This window comes from Microtus ochrogaster, chromosome 26 (assembly GCF_000317375.1).
Source record: "Microtus ochrogaster isolate Prairie Vole_2 chromosome 26, MicOch1.0, whole genome shotgun sequence".
Lineage (NCBI taxonomy): Eukaryota > Metazoa > Chordata > Mammalia > Rodentia > Cricetidae > Microtus > Microtus ochrogaster.
The window spans coordinates 13264211-13275980 of record NC_022025.1 but is presented as its reverse complement, the minus strand read 5'-3'; the positions used below and the strand labels follow the sequence as shown (position 1 = coordinate 13275980).

At 48.5% G+C, this 11770-nt stretch overlaps 1 protein-coding gene across 1 annotated transcript in view; it reads right to left on the bottom strand.

Moving 5' to 3' along the window:
* Positions 1-11770, bottom strand: part of Gsap (gamma-secretase activating protein) — an 81306-nt gene that overhangs the window by 1039 nt on the left and 68497 nt on the right. Inside the window, exons 18-24 of the mRNA XM_026784650.1 lie at positions 11362-11457; positions 8152-8222; positions 7672-7766; positions 2745-2864; positions 1745-1806; positions 521-622; positions 273-372 (exon numbers count right to left, since the gene is read on the bottom strand). Of these exons, the coding sequence (XP_026640451.1) occupies positions 273-372; positions 521-622; positions 1745-1806; positions 2745-2864; positions 7672-7766; positions 8152-8222; positions 11362-11457 (646 nt within the window). The remainder of the gene's footprint in view (positions 1-272; positions 373-520; positions 623-1744; positions 1807-2744; positions 2865-7671; positions 7767-8151; positions 8223-11361; positions 11458-11770) is intronic.

Genomic DNA, 11770 nt, shown 5'->3' with positions numbered 1-11770 from the left:
AAAAAAAAAAAAAAAAAGAGTGTTGATTTCATTAAAGCTTGGCACTAAAGAACATTCATATCAAGCAGAACAGACCCTAAACACCTCGAGCCCCTTTGATCTTCAAAGGTAAGGATTCCTTGGGTAATGTAGGAAGTACGGTATTCTCGCTAATGAAAATCAGTTTTAGTACGGACTTGTATGGCATTTAGGGAAGGAAACAGATCGAGCTGTGACTTGGGAATGACCAACAAGACAAGGGAACTCCTAAGTTAGACGGAGGAGTGAACTACCTTGGTGGGAGGACTCCAGGCCTGCCAGAATGTCAACGAAGTAGTTCAGAGGCAGAAATTCTGTTGAGAAGGATGACTTGCCAATCATAGAGTTTCGAGGCTGAAAGAGAATACACTCCCTACATATGGACCGCTTCTTGAAGACACATGCAGCTTTAAATAGAACAATAGAAAACAGAATCACGTCTATCGGGGCATGCAGGTGGGCTCCACGCAACGCTCACTGTCTGGACGTCACCGAGGCTCACCTCTTTCTTGTAGCTCCTGAGCATCTGTGCCACGTGGTTCCTGGAGATGATGTTGGAGCTCATGGGATGGTCCCAAAGCCGGAAGACCTTCTGCCCGGTACACTAGAGTACGGGTGAAGATCACAGAGGAGAGCGTAGGTCATAGTGCACGGAACAGATCACATACCAGCTTCTGACTTCTACATGATATTCCCAAAGGGATGTAGAACCTCCCTGACTCATGACCGCTGGAGAAAGGCCAAGCTCAAGAGATACGCTTCTGAAGTGTTCGTAAACCCTCCCTCAGCTTTCCTCAACGTGAGGAGAGCAACTTTGGCATCAATGCTATGCTGCCAATTTCCTTTTTTTTTTTTTTCCTGGAATGATGTTGGGTCTGTGATCCTTCCAAGCTGGAGACGAGTATAGCAACCCTGAGTGGCATTCTGACAGGAAGCTAGCAGTGATGTGTGTGCTTTTGTTGGTCTCTCTTCTATTATCTGCCCCAGAAACTTTACATACTTGAATTCATAGGGGCAAAAAAAGACCAAACTAAATATCAAGACTGTTCCAGTCAGAGCCAGGGGAAAGGTGGGTACTATGTTCTCAGGAAGCCTGTGACAGGAAGGACAGCGACAAGGCAAAGCCACCAGGTCCAGAAATCCACGGGGCAGAGGATGGCCAGTGCCAGAGGGCCCGTGCTCTTGGTATGTAAACAGCACACTGGCCAGGTTCTAGGGTCAGGAAGTTCGCAAAGTGAGGGGGCCGAAAGACCTTGCTGTGGAATTTCATGTTGCTGACCCTGAGAGCTAACACCCCACCAAAGAGCAAGGAGTGCCTTCCTGACGTTTTCCTCCTGTGCTTTTGTTCTTCCTCTGGCTGGGTAATGCCTGCCCGAGCTCAGAAATGTAAGAGGAGGAGGAAACACCGTTCCAGAACCTCCCAGCCTCACCTGTGCTCAAAGCCTTATCAGTTTCAATGTCAAAGGCACGTGTTTCCCCTCTGCCTCCCACTCAGACTCTGTGTAAACATCAGCATGGTTGCCTAAGAGGCTCCACGTCCACCTTGCCAATGCAGCCAACCCGAGAAGCACCCGCTGTGCAGAGGGTGGGGGTGGATGGAATCTCACGGAAAAGGCTGAAAAGAGGGTCCACTCAATTGACCTCCGCCTACAACGGAACTGTCTTCTTACAAGACACATGGCAGGAGGGTGGACGAGGCTTGAGAGGAAATTAATTTTAGGATTACCAGAGGGAGCCGCACGATGATGCTGAACTTTAGCTGTTCGTTCTTCTCTGAATTGTCCAGATCTACAAGAGAGTTGGAGATTAACAAATATGATAGAGATATCCATTTCAATACCGCAGCGAATTTTAAACCATGAACGCTTCCTCCTGAGACATCCCAGCCCTGAGTTCATGGTTAATGATGTTCTGAAAGCTTTGCTTGTGACTCAGAGTTATGGGGACTTTTGTTTTGTAACAGGCTGCCAGCCACCGAGCAATTCCATCCCCTAACTGAAAGCGCAAGGCCAGCTGAAGGACACGGCAGGTGCTTTGACAACATTAGCAAAACACACACGTGCCTGAACGGCTTCCGTGGGAAAGATTACGAGGTGGACCTTAACGCCCAGGTTCATGCAAGCGCTGTGTCTCTCATTGGTTTTTCATGCATTCCAAGTCTAATTCAAGGTGACAAAATTAATTGGTTGAAAGTAATTCACAATACTTTCTTGAAAAACAAATTCAGAGTCTCCCATAGTAAAAACGTCATATAAAGAAACTTCATATACATAGTCTCTTCATAGTAAAAACTCTATACACAGAAAAAAAAACAACTAAAGACAACGTATGGATTCAGTTCTTCAGGGCCTCCCAAAGGGCCAAAGAACTGTCAACTAGCCTGAAGGGAGGTTCTAGGAAGCGGGCTGTGCTAAGAATTTGTAGTAAACGGGGAAAACAGACAGACGCTCAAATAATAAGACCTTCAAGGCGGTGGTAGCACACGGCTTTAATCCCAGCACTTGGGAGGCAGAGACAAGGGGATCTCTGAGTTCGAGGCCTGCCTGGCCTACAGAGTTCCAGGACAGCTAAGGCTGCACAGAGAAACCCTGTCTCACAAACAACTTCACTATATTACTGCAGAACATTAAGTTGTGCGTGGGGCCCCTCTGAGTGTAGCCAGATTGAATGTCACATGCCCAGAAGTCAGCCCTGAAACCTCCTGTGGTCAACTCAGACTTGCTTACCCTTCATAAGCCTGGTGACCGCGGTCTCCGTGAGTAGCAGCACCCCGTTATCGATGTAGTGCAGCAGGTTGTACAAAGGGAGACAGTGTACCCCAAGGAGCGTGTGCAGAGAGTGGAAACCTGGGATGAGCGGAACAGAAGCAGGGGTGAGCAGCCAACACCTCAGGCTCCAGAGGGAGCGAGTTAATCATGTAAATGAAGCTCCAAGCTCTGTGCTTAGGGCCTGGGTCCCCTCCTGTGGGATTGCCGCTGTGCAGGGGACTCGCTGTAGGGTTCCCGCTCAGAATTATTCCACTGTCCTTCACAGCAGAGCTCCAGACTCCACAGACCCATGCTGAAACGTTGTTGGCATGGGGACCATTCTGCTGAAGGGTTAAAGAAACAAAAACCCTAGAACCAGATGGCAACGGTTGCATGCCCACTCTCTGAAAGTGAAGAGAAAGAAGGCATGTCGATGACATCACCCTGTAATAATTCGGTAGATGGGAAGGTTTGTTTTCCTTCTCTCTCAAGCCCAAGTCCCGAGTGGGGCCACAACCCCAGTGCTCTAGTCACCCTACCAATGACAATGAACAAATACAAGACACGTAGAAGGAGATTCCAGACCCGGTGGGAATAAGAGAACCCCTCTCTGGAATGTCGGCATCTTGGGGATCTTTGGAAAGCTCTTCACTTGGTGTGTGGAAAAGGCCAGAGGCAGCAGAGCACCTGTGCCCCGGATCCTGCCGGTATTTGAGCAACCAGCTCTAAGTAACTTGTCTTTCTGAATTCCCTTCCTTCATCTCTAAAATGGAGCCACCGACCTTTCCTTGTGGGCTACTAAGAGTAAGAGAGTAAGTATACAGAGCCCAGCACATGGTACAGCGTGATTAGCACTGGACACACGCTGAGTGAGCATGGGCTCACCTCTTCCACACCCAACACTATCAGACGCAATTAATAGAGTCGCATTTCGTAGATGAGAAAACTGAGATTCACAGGAGCCGAGAAACTTCCCCGTATCCTATAAACAGCCAGCGAGAGGTTGAAATAGCCTGAAATGGCCTGTGGGATTGTAGCTTCCGTTCTTAACCAGAGGATCACGCTGCCTCAGTAACTCAGAGCTGAGTTAACAGAACAATACGGACAGACCTAAGGTGAGAGAGCGTGGGTGCACTCGGAAACATGACGTGATCATCTGAGTTGAACCTGATGACAAAAGCAATGATTGACAGGTAAGTGTGGACGAAGCAAATGTAGTCAGCACCCTCTCATCCCCCAAGCAGGAGCAGTAGTAGGGTAACAGTGACGTAGTAGGACGAAACAGTGACGTCACCACTCTAGTTCAGTTTGCAGTCTGGTAGAGCTGGCGATAAGTTCATCATAAATTAATCGCATGTTTGCATGTGACCAGTTCTACGCATGTGTACACATAACAAGGACCCAATGCTCAATGCTACCAAAAAAAATTTGTCAATCCAGGAACCTTTGAGGAGTCACTGAAGGTCTCTGAGCATGATGAAAGATGAACCGGATTTTACTTTGGGAATATTAATATGCCAGCAGACAAGGAATGGATAGGAGCACCGTCTCAAGACTATCCTAGGACCCATAGGAACACCATGGCCTGGACATGTACGAGATGGACTGGGGGCACTGGGGGGCAATGAGGACGAGGGGAAGTGTCCTAGCTAGGGTTTCTGGCTGTGGTGAAACACCAGAACCTAAGCAACTTGGGGAGGAAAGAGTGTATTTCACTAACACCTTCTAAATCACAGCTCATCATCCTGCCATAGAGGCAGGAACTCACACAGGGCAGGAACCTGGAGGCAGGAGCTGATGCAGAGACCACAGAGGAGGAGTACCTACTGGCTCGCTCCTCATTGCTTGCTCAGCCTGCTTTCTTATAGAACCCAGGACCACCAGCGCAGGGATGGCTCCGCCCACAACGGGTGAAACCCTACCATCGATCACTAGTGAAGAAAATGCCCTATAGGCTCGCCTACGCCCCAACCTTATGGAGGTAATTCTTCAATTGAGAAGTTGAGGTTTCCTTCTCTCAGACTGTAGCTTATGTCAAGCTGACTCAAGTTGTACCCAGCACAGGCAGAGAGTCCCACGGTCACAACCGACAAGATGCGGGGCTGACAAAGGACCATAGCTGCTCTCGGGGTGCGTGCGGGGGGGGGGGTTGTGCGTACGGGGAGGCTGCGTGGGGGGGGTGCGTACAAGGGTGCGTAAGGCAGAACAAACGATGCGTAGGGACAGGGTTTGGGTTCTGAGAAAGAACGGCATCTCCTCTCTAAATGTGTGAGTCACCAGCAGCGGGACGTCCTAATCCCTGGCAACATCAGGGGTCAGATGATGAGCAGATGTTGTCCTCGGGCAGATGTGAATGAACCAAAATAGACTGAGTTCACTAAGTCCCCAATCCAAAACACATTATAGTATTACTAACCAAGGCTGATGTTGCCGTGTAGGCTTGGGGATGCTTTCCCGGAATAATGAAGTCAAAAATTATTCCTAAGAAAGCATCAAGAAATGCTATTCCGGGATTCAAAATTCCTTCTCGAATCCTGCATAAATTCTGAGCATCCAAATGGCCCTTCATCTGCTTCTCTGGCGCAGACCCAAGGGCAGGGGCTTATTCATGGCCTCATCTCTGTAGGCCAGATCTGAGCAGAGCACACGGGCTAGAATTTAGCCACCAGTTCATCCCAGGAATCCTCATCGCTCCAGGGCAGCTGGTCTTGCTGTAGCTCAGGGGAGAAATAGCAGAACAAACAAGACAAGAGCCAAAGTGGGAGGCAGAGGCAGGTGGCTCTCTGTGAGTTCAAGGCCAGCCTGGTCTACAAGAGCTAGTTCTAGGACAGGCACCTTGTCTGGGGGGGGAGGGAACAAAAAAAAATCAAAAACAAAAAACCTAAAACAAAACTCTACTTGCTACTTCGTCACTCTTTCCTTTCACTTAAATGTCTGACTCTTGAAACTCAAACAATCTCCCTAGTCCTGCAGACCTGAAAAGCAAGCACCCTTATTATACATATGCACGTATTGACCCCTTGTACACACACACACGTGCACACGCATGCATGCACACACACACAGTGTCACTTTACCCTCTCTTCCCTTATCATCTAAAGAACATGGCATTTAACAGACAAGGAGAAGCCAGGAATGGTGTGCTGAATCACACCTGCAATCCCAGCACTCGGAGTAGCAGCAAGAGAATCTGGGGTTCAAGGCCTTGGCTGTGAAAGTTTGCAGTCACCCTGAGCTGCCTGAGCCTGCAATGGGGCGGGGGGGGGATGGGGTTGAGGGGCTCGGGGTGAAGGAAAGCAAGGAAGGTAACAGAGTGTAAAGGCAGGCAACAAGATGAGAAAGAAAATATTTGTAACCAGAAATCTAATAAGGGGCTGATATCCAGAACATACAAATAATAAAACAAGTCAGTAGCAAGATGACAATGGATGTTATTAAACACATAGGAGATCTAGACAGAGTTGTTCTTCCCTCCCCCCCCCCCGTCACTAAAGAAGCCATACAACTAGTCAAGAATTCCATAGAGAGATAGTATCTCTAACCAGTGAAATACAAATGAAAACCACACTGGTATCACCTCCCACCTCTGAGCATCCATAACAGGGGTATGTGTCGGGAGAGTGTGGAGAAACTTGAACCCTTGAGGACTGCTGGTGGACTCTAACTCGGTGCAGTCACTATGAGAGACGGCATGAACCCCCTCAAAGAAGCTGAAAATGGAACCAGCATTGATCCCATAACCTCTGAGCACCCAAAAAATTAAAGGTGAGGTATTTAAAAAGATGTGTACACTAATGTTCATTGAACTGGTCACACTAGCCAAGATACACAAATGTGCATTGATAAACAGGCAAATAACATGGAAATTACACAAACATGTAATACTCAGTTTCACATAAACATACATACATAAACATACATAAACATGTATGTTTTACTCAGCTTCAAAAAGGAAGAAATTCTGCCATCCATGACAAATGAGTGGATCTAGAGGGCACTACAGAGGTTAAAAGAAGCCAGCCACAGACGAGACAAATATTACATGAGTCTCTTTATAAGACTGGTCTACAGTAGAGTCAGAGAAACAACAGAAAGGTGGTGGCCCAGGCCGGGACATGGGAAGGGAGGTTGCTGTCCATGGAAATGTGAAAAGAGGTTGTTTGTGAGCTGAGAAATCCCTGGAGAGCTACTACATAACACTGTGCCTGCAGATGCTACTGTACTGCACATTTAAAGAGTTAGAGTTGATTATGTGCTAGAACTCTTCCTACGGTAAAGGAGACAAAGTCAACGCAAGGTGGACGTTTGTGGCAAACAGAAGCTTGTGCGTTTCTTTTATTGTGCTCTGACTTACGTAAACATCACCCTGCTCCACTCCCACTACTGTTTGTAACTGCTTTCATTTCTTGTCCGTGACCTGGCGGGAAATAGCTACTCCACACATTCAGGGACTGACCTAAGGACCACTTATATGAATAACTGTACACACACATGCTGAGGGTATCTTTGAAGCCTGCTTAGGGCTTCTCTGAGAATCTGAAGCGCTTCAGGGCCAGCCTGGTCCTTGACACCAAGCCAGACCTCTCCCTCCTTTGTGTTTACCCTCAGGTCTCTCCACAGAGGAAAGCAGGAGAAGCCACCGGAGCAAGTTCCCTGCAGGGGCACCGTTGGTGCAAGTTCAGCTAGACGTGCACACGAGAACGGAATGCAAACGCTCCCTAGAGGCAGCGATGGTAGAGTTAGCAGTTGCAGGAGGTCTGGCCAATGGAGACCAACCTTAAGGCTATCCTCCACCAGAGCCGGCTGCGGACACTCGGGAGCCATCTTGAAACTCAGGGCGCTACTCTCTGGAGACCACGTGAGAAACAACTTTATTATGACCCGACAACCAAAGAGCCAAACTCACCAGGAGGTAGGGGGACGCACAGGCTGCTTGTGGCATCCAAAATCCTGGTCATGAGGTGAAAGACTTCAAAGTGTGCAGCGCTACCATGGTTATTGCTGGGTAAACACAACACAGTAGTAAGTCAACCACGTGCCCTTCAGTCTCGAGTAGTGGCTCTGAGTACCACATACAGAGATTCCTATGAAATGCTGTACCCCATGAAAAGCCTCAGGAATGAGAGACTGACCAACAGCCTAAAGCACAGACTCGCACACCGTCCTCAGTGTGCTCACAAATTATAAATTACACTAATTGAAATTTCCCTTCTTAGAAGTAGTAGGTTCACGTGTCTCTCCCTTCTCATCAACCTCATGCCATAAAGAACAGCGGAAGTAACGTTGAATTCTGAGTATAAAACTAAGAGGTGGTGGTGGTGGGGCTGGTGAGCACCGCTTCAGACTTGCACACCAAGATCGAGGAGATTGAGAAATACTTGCGTACAGGTGGAGAACCCAAGGACGTGCACTGTGTTTCCTCCAGCTGGTCTCCAGCATGCACCAAATGAGATTCAGCTAGAAGGAAAGAGGACTCGTGACCCACAGCCTGCATCCCTTCCTTCAACGCCCTCCCGGCTGTGCCCCCGCAGCTCTGGCTGCACATCCAAGGCAGCTGGCCCTTGGGCTGCGGCTGGGCACACCATACAACAAGCCTTTCTGAAATCAGTTCCGAGACACTGGGATCCAGAAGGGAATGCCTGGAAATGTGCCCCGACTGTAACAGAGTACCCTCTGTCTGTGCTGGCAATGCTCCCCTGAGAAGCTAGCCGGCTCCATCATCCATACGGACCCTCACCCATTGGTGAAGGTCAAATGCCAATGGCACAGCTGTCAGCCTGCTACACTTCCAGGGCTGAGAGCTGAGCGAAGAAAGATGGGAGAGGGGCATGGAGTCGTGTACATGAGCTGTGGGGAGATATGACCTCAGGGCCAGGTTCTGTGGAACTGTGTCTCCCTGGCAAGTTACCCATCCTCTCAAATCTCTCAAATCTCAGTGTCTTCTTCTGTGAGACTAAAGGAAGTGCTTTCACAGGGTTGTTGTATGTGTTAGTTACGTCACTTCCTGGAGCCAGTGCTCAACAAACAACTCTGCATCACCCAAGCCAGATGCCTGGTTGGTCTTAGGGCTTTATCTAGAAACCTAGTCTAATTGTACACGTTTGTCCGTGGTAGGGCAGTCTCCACACAGCTGTCCATCATGGACCAGGGTACCCACACACAGGGTAAGAGCAGGAGGCAGGACAGAAAGGAGTTTCGTGCATAGCCTCCGGGATACAGGGTTCTCTGCTGAATGCAAGTCACGTGCGGACAACATCATCAAGCTCTGTGCCAACTTCCTTGAGCGTATTTCCAGAAAGACTGCCTGGCCACCCTCTTTAACCAGGCAGTGGAGGCATGGCTGGTTGCAGCTGGGCAAGTTGGGTAAGTCAGGGGCATGGTGTTTCTGGGTCAACACAGGCATCATTTCTAGGCCTCTTGGCTCTAGGAGTCGGCACAACCCCGCGTGAAAACCCGCGTGTGATGAAGTCGGTGAAGCCGAGTGAGAAAGGATGATAGAGTGGACGTTCTTAGCACTGTAGAAGGGGGGACTTCAAGTCAACAGAAAGAGGTGTGACCAACCTCTCAGACACAGCTCTGGGAGCATCTTCGTGCTCCGAAAGCTGTTCCCAATGGCTCTGCTGCGGTCATCACACCACGAAATGAACATCAGACGTCTGCAGAGCATGCCACAGACATCATTGAGATTCCACGAGGAGAAAAGAGAATAAAGCAGAGAGGCTCAGATGAGGGCTGGAGAGCTAAAGTTAAGCTCCTCTGTACACAGTCCCTTGCTAAGGAAATACAAACGACACAGACGCCAGACACACCAAGAGGAAGTCTCCTGAGAGAAAAGAGAAAACCGGCGTGGAGAGATGGGCACCAACACCAGCTTTGTTGGTGGTGGCTTCAAAAGAAAACCCTCAGTATGACAGGCTCTTTAAGCCAATGCCCTTAAGCTTCAAGAAGGCTCCAGTCTCACATCCTGAGCTGAAAGGCACCTGGTGCCTGTCACCTGGTGTGGAGAAACAAATCCCTCACTGCCACTATGTACAACTCCGTATGATCACCAAAGGCATGGCTATAGCTGGCCATGTGGCATAAGCAGGCAAGGCTGTTTGTGGGGAGGAGCTACGTCTGGGTAACCAGCAATTCTGAAAATGACCCATGTGTGCAACAAAGTCTTGCTGGCTTGACATGGTTTCATGCAAGTAATTCCTGCTCATTCCTAAAGACTATAGACCCCAGGAAGCCACCTCTACCTTGTGTATCTGCTCTCATCAACATGATTGCTTACTAGACTGCTTCAGAACTGACTTTGTTCTAAAAACTAAAGGTGACCAAAAGAACAGAGAGGACTTTCATCTTTCAAGTCAGATGGATGACTGAAAACATTCTGTCAATGTGGAGCGGGCAGGTCAACACCTTATTATTAAAGGGCATTTCACTGCCATTCTACTGAGAGGCAGTCAGAGAAGCCTGGACACTCCAACCATAAATATCATTATGTAACAACATCCAGCCTTTTCTAGTATATTAATATTATAAAGCTCACTCCCATTTGTAGGCCGGTCTTACCCAAACTTGGGAAAATCATGGGACCTTCTTTCTCTTTGTCGTTGAATACTTTGATTTGTCAAGCGTTATTATTTCTAGGTTCTACAGGACCAGACTTCAGTCTCGGTGCTTTGTGAAAAAGCAAATATGGCTGAAATCCAGTCTCAGAACATCATTTGCATCTACATATGAACAGGTGTCATTAATTTGAATAATGCCACCTCAATGCATGGCGAACAGGCAATGAGCTACCATCTCAGTGGCAGATGTAGTGGGGGACGGAGAGCTGAGCTGGAAGCTAGCTAAGTTTGGCTTTGGGAGCCAATTAAGATTTAAAGTGCAAGCTCTCTCATATCTGTATAAAACTTCATTATGGAAATCAAGACTTATTGTTTAATAAAGAAGTGGAAGTGGCCAAATGAGAAGTAGCCACTTGGTAGCTACCCTGGTCTTATTGTTGTATGCTTCCATGAACACAGGACAGCTAGTTGAAGCAGGACAGAAAGCTGCCTTCCTCAACAAGTTTTCTTTGTTTGCTGTTCCTTTTGCCCTCCTTTCAATCTATAGCATCAAATATACCAGGCTGAAGATGGAAATCTCCAAAACCTAAGCTGAAAAGCAAAGTGGGGGACAAGGGTGCTGGGGAGACACAGTCTCAGTCACTAAACTGCCAACTACGCAAAACAAGGGCCTGAGGTGCAGCCTCAACACCACATAAAAAGTCAAGCAGGGAACCTGGCTTTCATAATGGAAGGGGCAGAGACAAGTAGATTCCTGGAATCCATGGCTGGCCAGCCAGCTGCACTAATGCCATCCAGGGCCAGGGAGAGAGCCTGTCTCCAAAACTGAAGTGGAGAGTGATGGAGGGTGGTTAAGCCAACCTCTGGCCTCCACACGCCTATGGGCACTCCCATCCCCCACTGCACAGATGCACACACACACACACAAACACATAAACACGCACACATTAAACAACCAATGGCCTCACCGGCTGACATCTTGAGAACTAGACATGGGGCTAAGGGGAGGGCTGAAATTAGGAAAAAAAGGTAGAACCGACCTGTTTTGAAACGTAGTCCAGAACTATCTGTTCGATCTTCTTCCTTTCTACACCCTGCAGGTGTCTCAATAGATGATCTCTTAGCTCAGACACCATCTGAGAACAGGAGAGGCACTAGGTGAGTCAGGACAGGCCCAGCCACACCTGCGGCCGGTTGTAATTAGCGTTATTATTGATATTTCACATCAACATGAAAATTTCTTCATCTGAGGAAAACCCTTCACCCCTGACACCCCAAAGGAAGGAACCTACAACACTAACAGCTCTGGAAAAGGAGCAGGTCCAAAACAGAGAGACCGTGCTCCACAGAGACGGTGCTCCACAGAGACGGTGCTCCACAGAGGCCGTGCTCCACAGAGACGGTGCTCCACAGAGACGGTGCTCCACAGAGACTGTGCTCCACAGAGAC